The sequence below is a fragment of the Akebia trifoliata genome, chromosome 14, assembly GCF_017979445.1.
Source record: "Akebia trifoliata isolate Shusen 1 chromosome 14, ASM1797944v1, whole genome shotgun sequence".
In the NCBI taxonomy this organism is placed as follows: Eukaryota; Viridiplantae; Streptophyta; class Magnoliopsida; order Ranunculales; family Lardizabalaceae; genus Akebia; species Akebia trifoliata.
Window position 1 is genome coordinate 29,201,227 of NC_141388.1, and position 23,175 is coordinate 29,224,401.

Consider the following 23,175-nt stretch of genomic DNA (forward strand, 5'->3'; position numbering starts at 1 on the left):
AGTCCTCTTTTAATTTTGAGAAGGAACATGTTAGCGATCTCTTGGATAAACAATTATAAGTTTAAAAATCATGAATCCAACTTGAAAATCAGCTTGACTCGATTCAAACTAATATTTAAAAATTGAATCAATCCTATTTTCTATTCCAATAGATCTTGATTTTATTTACAGCCACTCAAAACATGAAAAAACGAAAAAAGAAAAAATGGAAAATAAGGGCATGCTTGATAGCGTTTCTAAACGCAGCATTTGGTGCGTTTACGTCAAAAAGCCAAATTCTTCTCCGCATTTCCGTGCTTGATAGCACTTCTCCATTTTGCGTTTCGAAATTTGAAACGCAGATTATTACATTTGACCGCTATTTTGAAAAGCGGATAACGAAAGCTTCGCACAACTGAGTTAAAAAGCGCCGAAGTGAAAAGACGAAAATAACCTTCGTCATTTATCAAATTTCCAGCGACAGTCCGCGATAAAACGAACATCTTTGACAGCAACCCTTCGTCCATTCAATATCTCTCTCTCTCTCTCACATCGATTTCGACGGCATCGACGACCTACCTTGACGACGACGATCAATTTTTCGATCGTAACCCATCGACAAAGACGACGTTGTCTTGTTAAACCGAAACCCATCGATTAACAGCAAAGCATTCAAAACTCATTTATCATTAAACCTAAAATCGGTGAAGACAGCGACGCCGATCGACGCCATTGACAACTCCGAGTCCGATCGACGCCATTGACGACGACGAATCGAAGTCTAAGCGAACTCAAACTCTCCATTTGCCCCTTTTCCGATCGATGCCTTTCCATTCCTTCTCACAGCAGCTTCGAACAAGATCTGTGAGTTCTCTCTCTCTCTCATCAATTTGGATCTTTGACGAAATTGCAACGAAATTTTGCAAAGAGTATCGATTTGGATTTCGATTAATAATAGAAAAAATCTGTTACTGTTTTTCTTGTTAGATTAACGAAAATTTTCTGTTACTATTTTTCTTGTTAGATTTTTATTTAAAAAAAATAATAGAAAAAATAAATATTTACCATTGATCGGGTCAGAAATTATTGCTTATTTTTGTTGCTTATTTTTATTCACCGTTGATAGGGTCAGAAATATTCACCATTGATCATGTCTGTTGTTTATTTTGCCCAACCTTGGATTGGATGTTTGGCTAGCACCATTCTTGGCCATATGGTATTATGAACAAAAAAAATAGTCGATAAAGGAGATATCTTATTTATCTTCTCTAATCACCCAACACCATTATGTAAAAAAGAGGGTGAATGTTAGTGAAATGGAGATCATTGGCCTAAAACCTGGTGGCTTTGGATTCTAAAATGTCGAGGCACGTTGATTGATTGAAAACTCTCTACCACCATCAAAAGTCACTTGTGCAAACGCAATCCCAATGATCTTGGTAAAGCTTGAGTCATCCTGTAATATATTTTATCCATAGAAGTTAGTTATCATGCTTTAGAAAGTAAAGTAGCTAGTTTCTTAATTATATTCTACTAATCAAAATAGAAGAACTTGCAATTTGTTGTTAATGAAGGCGGGAGGTTGTGTTGTATGTAGGTGGTGTCATAATATACCTGCAAAACAATCTTAGCCCAACTCTGCCATGTCAATTATGTTTTCTTAGAGTGTGGATATTTGGAATGTTTCAGATCTATTTTTCAATGATGTGTCTTGCACCTACCAATTACACTGTCATGTTGATTACACTTTTTTTTTTCTTGAATGTGGCATTTGGAATATGCTTATTGCAGGAGTTTCAAATCTATTTTATCTTTCAATGTTGTATCTTGCACCCTATCAGTGGGTTGTACATGCACACATGTATTATCAATTGAATCTTGAATGTAATATGTAAGTATGTAACTATGTATGTAATATGTCATAAAAATAAAAAAGAATCAGAGAATTAACCGAGAATTTTACATAGATCACCAATCAATACTTATATTTACTTGTATTTATGAATGATGCCACATTAGTAGGTCGTCAGAGTCAATAAATAATGAAAATACATAGGGATTTAATAGTTGATGCCATTTTTACTAGCAATCATTGATACATTTTCAATGTATTCTGTTTTTTTATTTTGTATTGTAATTATAAATACTATTAAACGATGTTGGAATAAAGATTATACTGTTTTTAAGTATATTTTGAAGATTCTATGATTATTTATTTATTGTCTTTGTGTATGATGAATAGCATTGATGACAAACTATACGTATCCACCATGTTGTTCATGTGGTCGAGTGATGACATTAGTCACAGCTAAAACAAAAGAAAATTATGGGAGGATGTTTTATAGGTGTCCATCTTGGCAGGTAATATGGTATTGATATTAATGTTGGGTGCATATTTATATTTGGTGACATTGATATTAATTCATGTGTTATTTTACTTTATAGAGACATGCAGGGTCTTTTCTGTGGGTAGATGAAGTTGACATTATAAATGATAATGTTCCTTAAGATAAAGTAACGGAGTCAAATAAGAAGAATGAAAAATATCTTTTGTATGCATTTGTTGGATGTATATTTTTCATGTTTTTTTTTATTTCAGTTTTATTTATTATATTAACTATGATTATTATGTTTAAATGATGTCAGAATGTATATTAGATGTTATGTGGATGTGTTATGTATATACGATGTAATGTGGATGTGTTATGTACAATGTGAATTTTGGATTGCATATTATGCAGGTATTTTGTTTATCAAGAAAATTTCATATGTCCATTTTTAAGAGGAGATGCTGCCGAAGTTTTTATAGAATTATAAATTTTTCTATAATTTTTATAGACATTTTAAAATTAAAATAATAATTATTTTAATTTTTATATAATTTTATTATATTTATATATATTTAGTGTAATTATATTATAGGAGTATTCTGGTAATTTTTAATGTATTCTGGGTGCATTATCAACCTTAAGGGTATTTTGATCATTTTACCCTAATACAGTAAATTCTTGAAACTGTATCAAGTAGTAATTACCAGATTCTGACAGCACAACACTTTTAGAAAGCTCTATTAAGCAAACTTTTCAGTGTTTCAGATTCTGACAACAGATTCTAACAGCAGATTCTGACAGCAGAAACTGACAACAGATTCTAGCAACTGAATCAATCAGGCCCTAAGTGTTTTTCATTGTGATTCGTGAGGGTATAAGACGAGAAGAAAAAGTGCCAATGAAGAAAAAAGAAAAAAGAAAAAGTGGCTGAGGTGTTATAAAAAATTTGGTGTGGAAAAATAAGATCATTAAATTGCACGGCTCGTGTTTCTACTTTCTTCTGCTAGGAAAGAAGTAGCGACCAGAAAAAAGAAGTTATTAGGGCAAAGTCTATCTAAGAGGCGCCGACGGTGTTGTCTTCTCCAATCAATAAAAGAGTAAGCAAAACTAACCATTGTTGCTCTTCCTCTTCGTCTTTTATTTCGGTGTTTTAGGTTTTATGGTTTCTCCTCAATTTACGGTTTTAGAAGTTCGAAAACCAGAATTTTTGATGTTAATATTCATTAATTATCACCCCTTATTTCAAAATCTTCTGTTTTCTCATCAAATTTGGAATTCGAAGTAGATATAAACTCGATTTCCCCATCACCAGAATTAGGCGAAATTTAGTTTCTAGTAAAAAATCTGGTATAATTGAGAAAAATGGGTTGAGAAATTGGGGGAAATCCGTAGGAATGGGTCCTGCTCAAGTTTTAACCGATATGGATCAAGAAATCAAACCTGAAATCTCTGTAAAACCGTTGGTGATCCAAGAGGATACTAATCTGAAGTGTTCGAGTAATTGTGAGGACACTGTTTTCGACATGGAACCATCGTTGGATCAGAAACCTGTGGAACCACTAGGCATGACTCAAGACATGGAGGTTGATATAATTGAATCTACGGGCAATAGTGAGACGAGGTTTGGTGAAGGTGACAGTGACCCTAATGCAACCGAGTATTCGAGCTCATTCGGTGATACTGCATCGGGTGCTGAAGATGGGTTGAGGTTGAGTGATGCTGAAGTTGATTCGCGATTCTGTGGTGATAATGAGCTTGATTCTAGTTTTTTTGATGGATTTGATAGCTTGTTTCGGATGAGGTACGTTTTTTGTTTTTTCATATTTGTGTTATTATTATTATTATAACCTCTTGTTCTTTTTGAAGTTAGAGACCGACTAGCCTTACTAGCTTAGTTTATTGAGCTCAATTTGTGGAATCCAAAAACATGATCTGATGTCACGGGGTTATAGAGGACAAAATTCTATGAACTTTGAATTTTTTAATTTTTTTAATTTTTTTACTTTAAAAAAAGATATTATTTTTCACTTTTGAATTTTAATTTTAAATTTGAGAGTTTCATGGAAGTTCGGTAGCCATATATTTTGAAAATCCATGGAAAGTGTTTAGGTAAATATAGACATGGCTTAGGAAATCATAACTAATTCTAAACTTCATATATATGTTACATAAGCAGCTCCACCCCACTCCCCCCCCCCCCCCCCCCAAAAAAAAAAAAAAAAAAAAAAAAAAAAAAGGTTTTTTGATCTGAGTTTTTCCATGAAATCTAGAGGGCTTGCCGATGTAATCCTCAAGGACCCTTAATAAGAGTTAAAATCTTACTAATTAAGGAAAGTGTTTTTCTTGAAGTTATTAGCAATGTAAACATGCATGCACACAACACACGCATACTTCAATACTTATTTTTTATGTTGTTATGTAGCAGAGAAATAAATACGTAGAAATAGTATTATATAATTGATCACATTTCCATTAAACCTCTCTATTGAACCTTTTTTTTTTTTTTATGAATCCTCTCTGTTGAATTATGGCTTGAAGTTTTTTTCAATTAGGGTATGTTTGATTGCATGGAAAGTGACTTTCCATGGAATTTGAAATCCATGGAAAAATAGTTGTGGAAAATAGGTAGGATTGGAAAATCAAATTCCATTGTTTGATTTTACTTGTGGATAAAATCATGGAAAAAATATGAGAAAAAAGAAGAAGAGGAGAAAGAGGAAGAAGATGAGAGGAGGGGGAGAGGAAGAAGAAGATGAGGAGGAAGAGAGAGGGGGAGCATGTAGCGGCGACTGCGACGGTGGCGGTGGAGGTGGAGGTAAGTGAGGAAGAAGAAGGAAGAGCGTGGTGGTAATGGTGGCGAAGGTAAGTGGGGAAGAAGATAATGAGGAAGATGGGGGGAGAACGTGGTGGTGGTGGTGGTGGCGGCGGAGGAGGTGAGGGATGGAGGAGAGAGAGAGAGAGAGGGAGAGAGAGAAGGTGGCCAGAGATGATGATGACGGAGATGGTGACGGCGATTGTGATGACGGCGACGTAGATGACGACAACAACGAGGTTAGTGTAATGATGATGGTGGTGGTAGGGAAGAAAAAGATATGAGTGGGGAAGAATTGGGGATGGAAAATATGGGTGGATGGGTGGGAAAGTGAAATCATGGGTGGGAAAGTGAAATCATTATTTTGGTGGACTTTTTGATTGGGGTGGAAAATGAATTTCCATTTCCATGTGCAATCAAACACTCGAAAAATGTCATTTTCCATGGAAATTGATTTTCCACCCTATTTTCCATGTGCAATGAAACATACCCTTAGTGTTTGAAGGAAAATGTGCATGTATGAAGGTTAGTGTTTCAAGTTTTTTGCATAAATGTTTTGTTGGAGCTGCTTATGTAACATATATATGAAGTTTAGAATTAGTTATGATTTCCTAAGCCATGTCTATATTTTCCTAAACACTTTTTTCCCCTTTGGGTTAACAAATCAACAACATTACCCGAAGTAGTTTAAATCCAAGGGGATGTCAGTAGAGTTAGAATTGAAATCAAATTTGTAACAACCTGAAAAATTAGTACGAATCTTGAGGAATTATTGTGTATATTTTTGAAAATCCGTCATCACCAATAGATTTAGAAGCATAAAAACACATAGGATAGACTGTATGTATGCATAAATTTGAACAAAATAGAAATTCGCTAAAAGTCGGAAAATGCGATAAAAGTGGAAGAAATCATGATTTTATAGACATGGAATTCCAGAAGTATGAGTTCACCGTTAGGTAGGTCTTGAAAAATTGTGAAGTATGGACTATTAGATCGATAAAATTGGAGTCCAGATGAACTCGGTAGAGTAAGTCAAAATAAATCGGAAAATCGAGTCAACCGGGTCAAGTTGACTTGATTCAGGTCAAACTGACTTGATTCAATCATGTGGCTGAAATCAGCTGCATGTAATAGTGTTTATAGGAGTAACACATCAAAAGTAGATGCCAAATGTCACTAATAAGTAATGCACTTGGTTGTGAGACACAAACATCAACTTTGATGTTATGTGATAACAAGTCTTTTGTTCACAAATCAAGCTTAAACCCTGAATTTTCTGTCCAAACTATTCTCTCTCAAATTTCAAGAACCTAGCAGTAAAGCTTCATAGAACCATCTGCTCAAACATCAATTTCTTCAACTCCATATCCATTTTCAACCTTCGAAAGTGATAAGTTTTCACTTCAATTATCGTCTAGTCTTCTCCAAACCATAAAACTATAGATATACTTCATACTCTTGAAGAAATCTGCAATCAACACCTCTAAATACTCTTTAATCATCAATTCCAGCATCTTTTTAACTTCTAACTACAACTTAGCATCAAGGTTAGCTAAGAGATTGGAGGACAGTTAGGATATTGAACTTGAAGCTAGTGGTTTGGTGTTAAACCTACGATCAAAGCTTTGAGTTTAGAAAGAAAAACTATTCAAGGGAAATCAGGTAGGAATCTTTAAACTTTCACATGGTCATAGAACTTTTCCCCACTGTTTGGAATACAATTGCTAGGTAATTTCATCACTTACATTTAAAAGCATGCATGATGATTAGTTGTTTTAGCTTATTTGGTTGTACTATTGAATTGTGATTGTGTTAGCATGATTATAGAAACTTTATTTTCAAATTGTTGGGTTTTCCTCTATCAACTAACAGAATTTTGTACTCAAATAGCGCTGTCCAAAACAGATTTCAGAATTTTTTTTATATATACTTAGATCAAGGGAGTTTAACATTTCATTGAAATGTTATTTTCAAATGAATGTCCAAACAATATAAATTTTGGGGGAAAATGATGGATTGGTCTTAATGATAGATAAACGACGAGAACTTGTAATTCTTAATTAATTGTGTGTATGTTTGAATGACTCCAATTTTAGGAAGTGCATTGGCTACGTCAATGTAAGTCTTGATAGATAGATAGATTGATTGATGGGTGTTAGATTAAGGACGCACATGATTTGTATTTTGTAGTATTTGAAGCATAGTATATTGTATATACTAATGTACGTGAATCAATATAGGGTTTGTGAATGCCTATAAAGGCAACTATCATTGCATTCTAGAGGTAGGCAACTCAGTTGCCTAGGATAGCACTCAAGGTTCTCATTCTCACTGGTGGTATGGGTCACTGTGTAAAATATGATCACTAGTGAAATCCAGGAGATTCCTTTGTACTTTTATTGACGAACTTGTTTGTAAAGGCAGCTGCTATGTTGTATGGAGTAGAGATGTTTGAAGTCCACATGACGTAGCTGCTCTTGTCGTAAGCCTTCTTAGGCTTTGTAGGTGCTGCCGTAAGCTTTTAAAGGGATCCACAGGGCTGCTGTATGTTGGGGCTGCTGCCGCAAGCCTCCACAGGCTTTGTATCTGCTGTCATAGGTTTCCAAAGGCACCCTAGGTGCTGTTCCAGGATCTTATAATCTTTGTAGGTGCTGCTGCAACTCTCCAAAGACAAAAAATGATAGAAACACCTTAACGGAGGGCAAAGAACATTAAGAAAACCTATCAAAGGCAGAAACCCTATTGTAGGGTAAGAGAGACAATGCAGAAAAACTATTACAGCATATGATCAAATCCCTATCGCAACATACGACAAAGGGAATAAGAAACAAAAGGCCCCCGAAGGGGAGAAGGTCTAATGAAGTTGCTCTAGGTTAGATATTAAGGTTTAGAGAATAAAGAGGAGAAGAAAACAAGGAAGAGGGAAGGGTGAAAAACAAAGAGGGGAACCAAGGAGAGGGGACAAAATTCCTTGGCTTTGATACTGAGAAGAATTTAGAAGAATAATTGTCAATATTTTTTTTGAGAGCTTGACTGGAATTTATATTAATAAAAGAGTAAAAAGACAAAAATAGCTTTACACATAAGAAGTAGAAAAATAAAAGCTATTATTAAAAACCAACTAGGATTGAAATAACTAGATTATTTCCAATAGTCCTAGTCTCTTGTAGTTTAGTAAGTCTTTTCAAATTAAATTTTTATAATTGTTCTAGTTATTTTTGTAAAAGTTGAGTTGATCTCGAGATTTGCTTCAATTGAGTAGGTTTATTTAAGTGAAGTTTACAACAATCATTGTTTTAATTAATTATGTGAGTTGGAGTCTTTTCTTGATTCTAATGAAATGAAAGTCTTTCGATTGTCTTGCCACAATAATGAATTAAATCTTGATTTGAATCCTGAAAAAAATATTTCAAAATGCTCAAGCAAGAGGAAGAATACCTAGCATTAATGTTCCACATTGGATCCTTGGAAGTCAAAACATTTGGTTGGACAAATAAGAATCTTGCCGCATTAAGGTAGAAGGAATCATTAGAGAATCAAAGTTGTGGTTTAAGTGGCACACATACCAACGAAATGTGAAAATTTAGGATGAGCGGATTACATTGGGAAGGGCGAAGTACTCGCAGTGACGTGAAGATTATATCAGAGAAAACCCATATGATCAAATCAGGCCCTGTTGCTTGTATCAGAGTGTGGTCACATCAAGATTCTACATGAGCAGTTCATATTTTTTTGGAACAAGGGGCATAGATCATATTCTCCACAAGACCATTCGTTCTTCTTGAGGATAATGTTTGTTTCCAATGTACAAATTTGTTTTCCATGAAGGGTGAGTTTGGTATACTTGTTTTTGCTCAAGCATTTGGAAAGATTTTTTTCGAGATTTAAATCAAGATTTAATTTATTATTGCTGCAGGAGAATCGAAAGACTTTCATTTCATTGAAATCAAGAAAAGACTCAAATCACATAATTAATTGGAACAAGGTCTATTGTAAACTTCATTGAAATGAATCTACTCAACTAAAACAAATCTAGGGATTGGCTCGACTATTGCTAAAATAACTAGAACAACTCTACAAATTCAATTTGAAAAGACTTACTAAATTATATGAGACTAGGGTAGACGGTCCGTTAAGGACTTGGACAACTTAGTCTGACGGAAACGATTACTGTCTAGAGATCTGTGTCACCCTAATTATCTTCGATGAATAGCTGTTGGATGTTGAAAGATTCAGCTTCTACTTGCCAATTTTGTTCATTTATTTTTGTTCTTCAGATTTTGACTCCGTCCAATCCAATTATGGTAGATTGAACGTTAGGAAATTCTTAGTCTCCCAATCTGGTCGCTATGATGGGATAGTTGAACAAGAGAATGCAAGGGGTCTTGATGGTATGATTTAACTTCCCAAATGATAAATACATGCTAGCCTTTATTTTTTTTTTTTAAAAGTATACATGCTAGTCTTTATTCCCATTCAGTCATTTCCAAATCTATCATAGTTTCGAACTAATAAGAGAACTACATGGAAACAACTCCCATCGAAAAAACATTCCCTAAAGAAAACACCCTTGAAAGCTTGAACTCCTCAAATTGTTTATACCAAAAAAGGAGTAATTCCAAAATAGACAAGATGACCTCTTGAAGTTAGTGCTCCACCCCTAAGAATACCTTTCCAACTAGATAACACGCAACAAAGGGGGTCAAACTCCATAGCATCCCATTTTTTAAGATTTAGCCCCATGGTCTGCCATATTTAAAGGGACTTCTTATGGAATGATAAAGATGCTTTGAGGAAATTTCATCTCTTTTGAAGGGCTAGGCGTTTCAGGGCCAAAGATTAGTAAGCATGTGGTTGTGGATGTTTGGGAGGAAACGGATAGTGTATAGAACATATTTATTCTAGAGAAATATGGGTATGACAATTTTTTTTTTATAACAAGTATAAAATTTATTTGAAGATAAGAGGCCGAGATGGCCACAATTAGAAAATAAGAAAAGGAAACGAAAAAAGCAAATAGACAAAGATAACAACAACCCAGCATTAACTACACATGGCATAAGGCATCCCACTTAAATACAAAATCCTCAAAGAAAGTCCTATCAAACTCTTTGCTTAATCTACTCCAATGGTAAAGCCAGTCCAAAATATGTAGAATGACCTCTTGGATAGTCTTCACCTCACCCTGGAACACCCTACTATTCCTTTCTTTCCAAAGGTCCCAACAAACCACAAGAAGAATAACCCAAAAGTACCTTTTTCGGAAAAGGTTGAGAACGGGCAATGGATGAGACTTTGAAGGGACAAGAGGGGACCAAATTGCGGCTTGTGGAAATACTGAAGATTGAATGAGATCAAGAGCTTTAAAGAAGGATCTTACGGAGAATCTTTTGCTCCACTTTTTGTGGTCATTCTCATTTTCGGCAAAAATGGAGTTTATAAGATCAAGAAGTGATGCATCCTTGTTGATTTCCCAATTGTTCAAGTACCTCCTTAAGCCCAAATCCCAAGAAAGGTTATACCCACTGTGAGTTAGACAATCAAGCACCATTCCAAATTTCTTCAAGAAAGAACATAGATGGATGGATTTTGAATAGCAACAAAAACACTTCCACACCACCTACCTTCCCAAAATCTTACTCTATTGCCTTTCCCTACCTCAAAAGATATTCCCTTGTGAAACTCTTGAGAACATTTTAGGATCCCCTTCCAAAAGTAGCATCCATAAGAAGAACGAGCCACCTTAGTCTCCCAACCCAAATTTTTCTCCCCATATTTTGAACTAATCACCGTTCTCCACAAACTTGTTCTTTCCTCCCAAAATCACCAAAGCCATTTACCTAAAAGAGCCTTATTCCCCCCTTTGAAATATATCTCGCTTTCCAAGAATTCAATCTCTTCTCTAAGCTATCTGTCACTTGATCCCAAATCCTTATGCTAGTATAGTACGCTCCTAGAGGAAGTCCTATATATGAAAATGGAAAAGAATTGGAATGGTACCCCAAAATAGCCACCAAAGTTGGGAGGTTCGTAGTTGGCCCCACCCCGAACAACTTACTTTTTTGAAGGTTTATGTGTAACCACAAATGGCTCCAAAACAACACAAGAAGGCTTCTCAAGTAACGAACTTGATCTACAGACTCTTCAAGAAAAACAATCGTATCATCCGCAAACTGGAGGTGGGAAAGCAAAGGCACATATTCCCTAACTCTAAACCCTGATAATACTCCTAACTGGATCACTCGGTTGAAGAGTCTACTTAAAGGCACTGTAACAAGAACAAAAAGGTAAGGGGAAATATGGTCACCTTGTCTCAGACCTCTAGAACCCCCTTAAAAGTAACCTGCTTGGGAGTTATTGATCAAAATCAAAAAAGAAACTTGTGGTAACACATTTCATCACTCACCCTATCCACTCCGCCCCGAAACCATCCTCATCTTGTACTCCAGGAAATCCCAACTCACATGATCATACGCCTTTTGGATATCAATCTCAGCCACAATGCCTAGTTTCCTATCCTTCAATCTTGAGTCAATACACTCATTCGCAATAAGAATCACATCAAGGATTTGTCTATCCCTTATGAAAGTTCCCTGTTCTGGACCAATCAAACCATCTAATACCTCATTCAAGCATGAAGCCAAGACTCTTGCAATGATTTTGTAAGTCGAGCTCACCAAATTGATTGGTTTAAAATCTTCAATGTCCTTCCAACTTTTTTAGGATTAAAGTCACAAAATTACTATTCAAAGTGTGGTCCAAATAGTTTCTTTCCTGCAAATCCTTGATAACGTTCAAGAAGTCCTTCGATATGAAATTCCAACATTTCTTGTAAAATACCATCGTGGAGCCATCTAGGCCAGGGGATATGTCTACGATTAGAGAACTAAGAGCCTTCAACAGCCCCTCTTCATCTATTTCTCTCTTCAACCACTCCTTCCTATCACTACAAATAACATTGAACTCCAAGTTGTCCGGACATGGTCTTCGAACCTCTCTTTCCATTTATAAATCCTTGTAAAACTCCACCATATCGTCTCTAATATCATCCTCCTCTTCCACCTCCCTTCCTTTGATTCTCACCTTGGAGATGTGATTCGATTTTTTGTGGAAATTTGCAACCTTGTGAAAGAATTTAGTATTATTGTCTCCATCTTTGAGCCACTTTTTGAAATTCCCCTTTCAAATCTGATTTTATTATTCTTTCTTCCAAGCCTAAGCGTCATCTTCCTTCTTTTTGTCAAGGCTCTCAATCTCTTGAAGGGTTTCTTTCTACTTAACCTTTACTCTTCCAAACACCTCACTGTTCCAAACTCTCAACTTCTCTTTTAATGCTTTTGACTTGTTCTTAAAAATGAAACTAGGGTTTCCCAAAACTGAAAGTCCCAACCACCATTCTTTAACCAAGTCATAGAACCTTGGGTGATGAAGCCACATATTCTCAAACCTAAAGGGAACTGGTCTGTTACCCCTTTTATCCACCTCCAAAATAAACTGAGAATATAGTTGGAGATTGGGCTTGAAGCAAAAGATTGGATTATCCTAGTGAAATGCTCCTCCCATTCATTTGAGACCAAAAACCTGTCCAGTCGAGACATTCTAGGGTGATTTTGATTGTTCGACCAAGTAAAAAGTCTACTAGTCACAGGAATATCCAACAAGGCATGCTTACTAGTAAGTTCATAAAACTTCCTTATCCCTTTTGAAATTCTTTCTCCGTTATTTTTCTCAAAGGTGAATCTAACTGTATTGAAATCCCCTCCAAGACACCAGGGTTTGTCCCAATAACCCACCACATTATCCAACTCTTCCCAAAATTGTTCTCTCACCTAATCCCTATTTGGCCCGTAAACTCCTGAGAAAACCCATTTGAAACCCTCCTTGGAACAACTGTGTAAAATGGACATGGAAAAAACACCAACTAAACAATCTTCCACACAAATGAGATATTTATTCCACATGACGATGATCACCCTTGCAGACCCTAGCGAAGGAAGCCAAGCCCACCTAATATCTCCACTCCACAACTCCTTAATGATAGAATCATTTTGATACGCTAACTTTGATTCCTAAAGGGTGACCAAATCCGGACTCTTTAGGTGAAGGACTACTTTAACAATTGCTCTTTTCCTTTTGTCTCCTAACCCCCAAACATTCCAACAAAGAATCCTAATCGATTTTTGACCCCTTTCTCTTCTCTTAGAACCACTTGACTTAAAAGGAAATTCCATAATTTCGACCTCCAATCTTTTGTCCTTCTTGGCCAATCTTGGTCTAGGGCAACTTCTAGGACAATCTGGAGATTTGTGAACCTCTGATAGCCCCGAAGCACGTCCCTTTTTGTTCCCAAAATCACTATCCATAGTATTTGAAATATGTTGTTCTGAACAATCAGTGAATTCCATTCTAACCTTCAAAAGACTACTATCTACCAAAGAGTTATTGCCCGAATCCCCTAGCACCACCTGCAATAACAAAGAGATCTCCCCGCCCCCCTCCTCTTTTGTAGTAGTGAGATTTCACTTGAAGTGGGGAAAGGCTACAAGGTTAGGTTTTCTCAGGATTATTGATATGGGTCATCTCCTCTTGAGATCAATTTCCTAACCATTGTAGTAATGACTTCCAAGAAGTCATCATTGCCTCTTCTAGTAATGGCATATCTTGGGGATTTGCATTCTAGAAGAATTTCAATGATTGGGATATTGAACCTTTGTCTATCTTGATCAGTAGAGGTCTCTTGCAACATCAATTATTTTTTCGTCTAATAAAGATCGTAGAATCTGGTTAAGAAGTCACACCAGTGTTTTTGTGTTAAATCTTTTTATTTTTCCCTGTCTTCATGTGGTTTCAATCCTTGATTCTTCCTAAAGTCTGCCATTTGGTTCATGAATCCCCATCTAAGGTGACATTTAGTCTGCAACCTTGGACAAAATATTGACTGTTGATCATGTCATGTCCAAGGGTATCACGTGGTTCAAAATTTCAATTTTTGGTCTTTATGCCAATGTGATGGGGAATCCCTTGACCACCTTTTTCACTAATTCTTCTCTAGGATCATCTGGCTTCATTTCCTTGCAGTACTCAAAATCTGTTGGTCTTTTCCTAAATTGATTTCTTCAATGTTAGCAATCCTTGTGCTTTGGCGGTTAGAAGAGAATCCTTTGGAGTTTTGCAGAAGAAGGCTGCACTTGCCTACTCGTGAGCTTTTGTCATATGCCGGCCTTTTTTTATAGGAATAGGACCCTCTACCACATTTTACTGTGCCTTTAGGCATTTGTTGGTGCTTATGGAAGGAGAGAAATGGTTACGTCTTTCAGGGGAGGGAAAATTCTATTTCCAATATCATTATCTCTTTGCTAGGGTTTATCTTCTTTCGGTGTAAGTTATTCTTGATTTTAAGAGGCTTTTCTTCAAGGATTTTCTCCTTGGATGGAAGCATGTGTGTTCCAATAGTGCTGTGATTGACTTGTAAGTTGGTTTGGGTTGGGCTTGTATTGTTTTCTGTTCTCTTTAGTCCTCTGTCTCCTCGACTGCCTGCGGTCTTCACTTTTATGTTTCAATAAATTTGTACTTACCAAAAAAAATGAATGAAGGTTTCATAACAATTTGATCTAAATTCATGTTTCACATCATTTGATAAGAGGTTCTGTACTACACTTTCAATCATTTATGGTCCAATTTTTTCAGGAAGAAGAAGTTGACTGCTCATTGGAGAAGATATATAAGTCCTCTTATGTGGCGATGCAAATGGATAGAACTGAGGATAAAGGAATTTCAGTCAAAGTCATTAAAATATGACGCAGAACTTGCAGCATATGATAAAAGAAAACAGTTGGAGTTAGGACAGTTTTCATCAGATTGTGGTGTGAGAACACTTCCATTTTCTAGACAAAGTCTCAGAAAAATGCCCATGAAGAGGAGGAAAAGAAAGAGAATAGAAGACACAGATGATATAACATCATATATGTCATACCACAACCTATTCTCCTATTATGGTATGAATTGCTTGCCTTGAACTTGCTTATTGTACAACAAGTATAGTTGTACATAACTTAAACACGTGATATCTTGCAGAAAACAAGAGGTCTGATGCAGATGGTGCTTCTATGGATGAGGATTGTGGTCATCAAGGTATGAATCCACTGCCTTGGCTACTGGAGACCAGGTGTCATTGTGTAATATGTTAAATATGGTGGAACAATATGGAAAGTCACTCAAAATTTAAATTATTTTCTAGGGTGTACTTTTCTAATTTACTTTCTGAAAATCACCACTCAAATAGCGAGCACCTCCACTTGTTTAGTTCTAAGATGCCCTCATATGGATGCAGTATGAACATCAATATGGGAAATTGGGAACTTCTTGTTTGCCAAGATGGGTCCCATCATCATCATCATCATTATTATTATTAGAGAGCTTCTATTAGCACAACAACTTTGACTTATAACACACCAACCATATGTAAACAACTGCTTAATTTCAAAAGGATTGGTGTGCTGTAAGTAAAAGTTGGTATGTCAATAGAATTTCTCTATTATTAGTATTATTGTTATTGTTGTTGTTGTTGTTCCTCATTTACTTGAGCATATTTGATGGGGAGATAAAGCTTGAGGAATAGAGTTTTTTAGGTTTCTATTTTTCTTGTTTATTTTCAGCCAGGGACCTTATTGTAAGAACATTAGAATCCTGGGTTTATTCATAATTATGAGAATTATAGGTGCCTATGATTAATTCATATTAGTTGTAGGAAGTAATAGTAATTTAAGAGTTTTATTTTTGTTTTTTAGTACCCCTTTGATAAATTCTTTTGGCTGGTACATGATTATGAAATCCTTGTTTGATTTTGGTTTCTATTTTAGTAGTCTAATCTTGTTACAATTCTAAGATTAAGTTCCTTATTTGGTATTTTAGTTTTATTACGATTCTTAGATAGGTTTTTTTTTTCGATTGTTAAATTCTTAGATATGTTTTCTTTATACATAGATTGTATTGGGATTTTTTTACAGAGAGTTTACAGAATAGAGAATTTGTTTCTTGTAATGGAGTTTCTTGTTGTGAGTTCTCTATTATTCTTGGGGTGATTCAAGAAACCCTTGGTATGATTCCAAGGTTCTATCCTTCTATCCCTTTTCTTTCTCTTCTAATCTTATTTCCCTTTTCTTTTCCTTTAATTTTTTTTTCTTCTAGTTCTTGGTTTTCTTGAATTCTTGAAACCCCCTATAAACCTAAACTCCTATTTGTAATTGCAAAAAGTTATAATTAAAGCCCCCTGGCCAAACCCTTTTGGATTTACCTTAAGCCTTTATGGTCATAGTCACCAAGTCGGGTTCGGGAATAAGTCGGCAAGGGAAAAAGTCGAAAAAAAAATAAAACAAAAAACTGAGAAAAAATCGAAATAGTGTTAGGATAATGTATTTTTTTGACTAAGTGGTGTTGTCATTTATATCATTAAATCCTACTTTAAACTATTAGAATAAATGGTTTTTAAGTGATGATCAAATCACGTTTTTTTTTCTTTTTTTTTTTTAAAACTGCGACTTTCTCAAAAAGTTGTGACATAATCACCAGTCTTTAAAATCATGAATTTTTGAAAAAGTTGGTGACTATGTTTACAGTGACCCTATTGTAGTTTCAATCCTTAATCCAAACCCAAGCAAGATTCCCTGCCCCCTCTTTTATCTTCTTCCCTCTGTCCTACATTTATATTGTTTTCCCTTATTTTTTATAAATTGAAATAGTGTTTCCATAAACGATATTGACACATGGCATGCACACATTTAAAGTAACAAGAATAATAATTGAGACATGGATGCGAAGCCATTTTTTCCTCTATGTTGGAAAAAGTAGTTGGCTATGGAAATGCAAGCAGCTATTGTTATTCCATATTTTGTATTATGGGGTAGGATGAAAGACCTCATAACTCATTTACACGAGCATACTAATTTTTTTTTAAACATTTATTTATATAAATTAACTGGAATTATGTTGAACACATCACTTGCACATGGAAAACATGATTACTACCAAAGTTTTTCATGCTTGGGTGAGAAATTGTCCTTTTCTAACCTTCCTGTCATACAAATAAAGTAGTTGGCTGACGAACTTCATTTATGAGCCATTATTATTTCCTGAATGTGTTCTCATCCATCTATGTTTCCCAAAACATGACTCTTTTTTCTTCTGCCGCTTTTCTTATATTGTTTTAAGAGACCATTTCCAAATTTTTTCCTCCCTCTTTTCTATATGCTTTTCTACTTATGTGTTTTGTCAAATTTCTGATTTATTGCTCCATTAACTGTACGCTGAAGTCATTAGTGCTTCTGCTGCTGTTAACACATGTCATGAACTTCACATGCTTTGTGTCTAGCCACTTCATTGAACTATGAGTGGTAATATAATCAGTTGTCAACTGACAGCTACCCATCTTTTTTTTGTTTTTTGTTTTGATAAGCAAAGATTTAAATTAATTAAGCAGAACATGGGATTCCATCTAAAGTGGCTTTCTTTATCTAGATTGTAGTTTTGGGGAAGATTCTTATGATGGATCAGATTATCCTTAGGGGGGATTTACTTGCCAAATTACTACTATCTTTGTAAGAAAAGTGGATAATTTTTAATCATATCCTTTTGTCTTGGTCTATGGCTTGGAATTCTTATGATCACTTTGTGTTTTGTTTGGTGTGGTTTCTTGCTTCGCTTCTTCTATATGGTCCTTGTTTGAGTCCTGACATTCAATGGGTTTTGCATTTTATCATGCCAAGAGGATCTTGTCATCTGTGATTCCCTTTACAATTTGTTAGGGGATTTGGAAAGAAAGGAACCGATGGATTTTTAGGGCATTGCGATGTTAGTTACAATATTATTATTTCTATTTTGAGTATTCTGCTCTTTTGGTGTAAAGCTGTAGTGAAATTCAAGGGTGTGTTCTTTGAGGATTTCTTATATAAGTGGGATAGGGTTGTAGTCTTACTTCTATGTACTGGTGTCCTATATCTTCAGTTGGTCTTCTCGACCAGCCTCTATTATTTTCTGATACAATTTTTATGTATCAAAAATGAAAATAGGAGAGGTCGATACATACTATGAACTGTCGAGTCAAAAAAGAATCCTGAAAACTTGACAAACACCAACCTACGCCCATGCCCAACCCAACCCAACCCAACCCAGCCCCAGGCATGAAATGCTTAACCGATCCCAACCAAAGTCGGGTTGGTTCATTCCTCGTTAATCTATATGATAAAACACAATGGACCCACTCCTTTTATTATCTCCCACATAAAGAGGGGTTGGGATTTAATCTTGCTATGAATCTCGAGGATAACTTCTACTTTATTCTCTTCCTCTTCTATACTTTCCAAGAAAACCTTTCTAACTATAGTACCATTTCTCCTCTACCCTTTTTTCAAGAATACCCCTCCAACTTCATTGTATTTCCTCTTCTCCCCTCTTTTTCAATAATACCTTTCCAAATTTATTACCTTTTCTCTTCTCCCCCTCTTTACAATAATACCCTTCCAACTTTGTTATTTTTCCTGTTTTACACCCTTTACCATAAAGCGGATGCCTGTGCTGTTGGCACTGGCAAACTCTGGCACTAGCTAATTTAGTAATCATAAGGACTTATATAAAAAAAAGTTGGGTGCAAAAGAATATAAAATTTGCGATTATTTGTCCTACAAATGTGTTTAAAAGTTTACATACACGAAATTAGAAGCAAATTTAAAGAAGAAGATTAACTAAAGTAACAATATCTGTTTACTGTTAATCGCAATTTCTAATAGAACAAACATTTAAAGTTGTAATATAGTTATTGTATGGCAATATATAATTATATACACAAAAACATTAATAACAAAATAATTGATTATTTAATGAAAATAATCATACATTAGTTTTGATATATAGGTAAACAAAAGCATACATAAGTTCGGGTTCGGGAAACTTGATGCCTATGCTTGGACCTGACCCGATTTGATTCGGTCTTTTTTTCCTAAATACAAGACCTAACCAAAGCTAACTGTGCCCAGACCTGACTCAAGGTTGGTTCAATCCAGTGGGTTTGGGTTTAACCCGTCCAAGTTGCAGCCCTAATCCTACAAGAACGTTACAGCTCTCCAAAAGTCAAAGATTCTGACTTGAAAAGGAAGTGTTCACATATGAATCCCTTAAATTCTTAATGAAGCTTGCCCTAAATAGAAGTTTTACTTTTGACTGCCAAAAGAATATCCTGCATGTACCCCCCTTAAAAGGTCTTTTTGGACTTCAACCAAATACTCCAACATATCCCAAATAGGGGCTTACTCCAGAGGATTTCTCTGTCTAATGTTAAGTGTGTCACTCTCAACTTGAAAAATCAAGCCAGAGAAGAAGGAATAATTCAGCTATTATTGAATAGGGCAAAAAATGCCAGATTCTAATGCTGGAGCGAAGGCGATCAATGTCCTCCTCGACTTGCTTTACACATACAGAAACTAACAATGATGTTTCTACAAACAATGATGAATTGCCATTCGCATCATGAAACTCATCTGTCTTTGGATCACTCTCTTGTTGATCCCTTGATCTGTAATCTCACTTCACCATATGTGCATTGTACGAATTATTAACTATTAAGTTTATGCATCTTTTTTGTTCTCTTTTAATTAATAAAATACTAGTTTCAACTAGTTAGAGTGTAATTGAGTATTATATTTTTCCCTTAAAACTCACGTAGGATCAATTTTTGAAGAACCAATTAGGTTGGATTTTTTAGAAATGGTTTTCTTAAAATTCGAGAACTTTGGGTGTGAGGCAGAGAATGGGACCCACTGTTGTGATATATATATATATTCCGCTTCATACTGTAATTCTATATATATATATATATGTATATATATTCCGCTTTATACTGTAATTCTAGGTCATAAATATTTAGGAAATCCTATAGTTTTTTATTTGAATATTTTAGCGTAGATCTATTTTAAATTTAGAGTATTTAATTATGATTTAGGATCAAGAATGGTGTCCTGTTCCTGTAATAAAGGTAAGGTGTCTACATGGTACATTTTTGTTGGAGTTTACAACACCTAGGACTCTCAACCCAGCTGTGCACGCAGCCCGATGTGTTTGAACTCCAACAAAAACGTACCACATAGAAACCTAATGTTGTTATAGGAACAGGACACCGTTCTGGATCGCGACTCTTTAATTATAAGGGTTGCCTCACTGAAGCTTACGTTTTATTTGTTCTTGGTGCAGTGGTTGCGGCAGATGTCAACAAAAATGATGAATTTGATGATGATCATGAATGGTCAGCACTGGAGTTCAGATACGAGGATAATGTCATAGAGCAGGTTCTGTGGAAGATCGAAACAGAGCAGACTCGAGTTCGAAAGCTGAAGACTCAGATTGACAAGCTGCTTACAATAAATGCTGGAAAGTTCTCTTCCATGGAGAATTTGAGCATACTTGTGCAGAGTGACCTGTTGACGAGCTCTGCTCGAAGCCCTACACTCTCTCCTGGAAATGGAGATAATATGCCAATTGGAGCACTATATACTCCGCCTCGGAATATATCAGAGTATGACATTGGAGATATGGTGTTGCCCGAGAGTGCTGTTTCAAGTTATGGTGAAGCAACTCCTCTTCCCGATATAATTGAAAGCACGGTAGGGTTATCTGCCGCTGAAGTTCCTCTTGATCAATGCAAAACTGTAAGCCTTTACTCGACGATATATTTGGATTGAGTAGGACCAGCCTAACTTAGTAAGGAAAGAAGGCCTTACTATGGCTCATCTACTGTCAAAAGAAAACCTTGAGATTTGTAATAAATCTCGAGGTTTGTTTTGACAGTGGATGAGCCTTGAGCCTTTTTTTCCTTAGTAAGTCAGGAAAGTATTTGTGATTTGGATTTCATCCAAATGTATTAGTATTCCAATGAACAGAACTATCACTATAACATGGAAATTAAAAAATAGAGCTTCTATTGCCACAACAATTTTTGCTAACACCATCCCGAGATGTGTGCTAAATCTTTGGTGATTTACATATGAATTGGAGTGGCATTAGCAAAAGTTGGTGTGACAATAGAATCTCACTTAAAAAATAAATGAAAATTTCCCTCAAATAATGATTACTTGAACATAAAATCAATCTGCCTGTACAAAAATGTAAGCCTTTACTTGATGGTATATTTGGATTTGGGTTACCCAATGATCGGAACTTGGGTTACCCAATTCATTATAAAGGTACCAAACTGTGAACTGGTTCGAACGAAACCAGTTTGCGGTACGGTTTGCTTTAAGCTCGTGAAATGTGGCGAACCAAGCGAATTTCATTATTTTACCTAAATTATTTTGGGTCCCCTCCACATATTGATAATATTGAGATATCCGCCAAAATTTTCTAACTGCTAATATACCGCTTTTGACCCTGGTCTTTATTAATAAACTGACAAAAATGACCAAATACCCTCATTTTCAACCGAATAAATAAAAAAAACTTTATTTTTCTTTCCAAAATCTGTCATCTTCAACATCTCTGTACCCTACTCATCACTTCAACCTTCAAATGTCCTCATCTCTGTCTATCCCTATGAACCGGGTTCAGTCTTGAGTGGTGAACCACGAAACCGAATTAGAACCGAGCGAACCCATGAATCAAGTAACATAGAACAGAGCTCTCACTATTTCATGGAAGTTAAAACATCAATGAAAATTTTCCTGCAAATAATGATAACCTGAACATCAAACATAGTTGAGAGTTTCAAATATAGCTCTGTTGTTTTACTTCTTTATATCACAACCACCATGGTGCCTCAGTTGACTGATTCTTCATGTTTGTACATGCAGATTGTGGATGACGTGCTGATACATAACGAGGCAGTTGAGAAAGATGTGCATAATTTTGAAAATGTCGGAAGTCTGCCTATGGAGAAGCCTCAGGAGTCATTAAAAGAAGAACAAGAGAAGGTTATCACTGCCCCCAAATCGGAGCTGGCTTCTGAACCAGACACGACTCGTGAAACTGTTCCGGCTCAGGGACAATCTGTTCTGAAATTTTGTTTAACATCGGACTTCCATGTTCCTAAGAACAAGAGAAAGAGAGTGGAGCGTAAAGCAGGTTCGGGTTCTTGGAATGCTGAGAAGCTTTCGACACAGATCCTTAGGTGAGAGCCGGACAATTAGTTAGTCGGTAGATCTGATTACGTTTTGTCATAATGTTTGAAAAATAGATTTTTGACAGGAAGAAACAATGTGGTTTCCATAGAAATGGAGAAGATTATCGTGGAGACATGGGCTTTCTATTTATGGATTGTAAAATTCAGTATGTAACTTGGTTCCACTGATTCCATTGAAACTGATTGTGCTTTGGGGAATTTATGAAGGTTTTTGGCTATAAATTGAAGATGAAGGTGCTTATGTCATTTGCTCTAATAGGGTCTCGTTCAGCACCAAACATTTTGGCCACATTTTAGTCAACCATTTTTGTCCTACATGGGTTAGAAGTCCTGGAATGGACTGATTTTTGGTGATGATGATCTCTACGGTGAGGAGATCATCCTCACCAAAAATCAGCTCATTCCAAAACTTCTAGCCCTAATTTATAAGTTAAAAAATCGTGAATCGTCCATTTTTTGTAAACCATTTTTGATGGGGTTGGAAGTTTTGGAATAGGCTGATTTTTGGTGACGATGATCTCATCGTAGAGATCATCCTCAGCAAAAATCAGCCCATTTCAAAACCTCTAAGGGAAATGTTCAGCAACAAATATTTTGGCAAAACATTTTTCAAAACATGAGTTAGAGGTTTTGGAATGGGCTGATTTTTGGAGAGGATGATCTCTACGGTGAGGAGATCATCGTCACGAAAAATCAGCCCATTCCAAAACTTCCAATCCCATCAAAAATGGTTTACAAAAAATTGACGGTCCACGATTTTTCAACTTATAAATTGGGGCTAGAAGTTTTGGAATGTCATCCTCACCAAAAATCAGCCCATTCCAAAACCTCTAACCCATGTTTTGAAAAATGTTTTGCCAAAATGTTTATTGCTGAACGCGACTCATATATAT

The 23,175-nt window shown here is 35.7% G+C and overlaps 1 protein-coding gene across 2 annotated transcripts; it reads left to right on the top strand.

Moving 5' to 3' along the window:
• The first annotated feature begins 3,258 nt into the window (after window positions 1-3,258).
• Window positions 3,259-22,488, top strand: LOC147386681 (uncharacterized). 2 transcript variants are annotated; one of them, XM_086422106.1, is made up of 5 exons: window positions 3,259-4,110; window positions 14,812-15,119; window positions 15,199-15,255; window positions 20,362-20,816; window positions 21,954-22,488. In XM_086422106.1, the coding sequence occupies exons 1-5, from the start codon at window positions 3,704-3,706 to the stop codon at window positions 22,272-22,274; spliced, it is 1,548 nt and encodes a 515-aa protein (XP_086278232.1). In that variant the 5' UTR covers window positions 3,259-3,703; the 3' UTR covers window positions 22,275-22,488. The 2 variants fall into 2 exon arrangements, with proteins under 2 accessions (XP_086278232.1, XP_086278234.1); XM_086422108.1 differs by having other exon boundaries at window positions 3,262-4,110; window positions 20,362-20,771.
• The last annotated feature ends 687 nt before the right edge of the window (window positions 22,489-23,175 follow it).

Excerpts from the sequence above, each read along its gene's own strand:
- LOC147386681 (XM_086422106.1), top strand. The coding sequence starts at position 3,704 with ATGGGTCCTGCTCAAGTTTTAACCGATATGGATCAAGAAATCAAACCT. Across the intron at positions 4,111-14,811 it reads GATAGCTTGTTTCGGATGAG|GAAGAAGAAGTTGACTGCTC; the intron begins GTACGTTTTTTG and ends CAATTTTTTCAG. Across the intron at positions 15,120-15,198 it reads CAACCTATTCTCCTATTATG|AAAACAAGAGGTCTGATGCA; the intron begins GTATGAATTGCT and ends GATATCTTGCAG.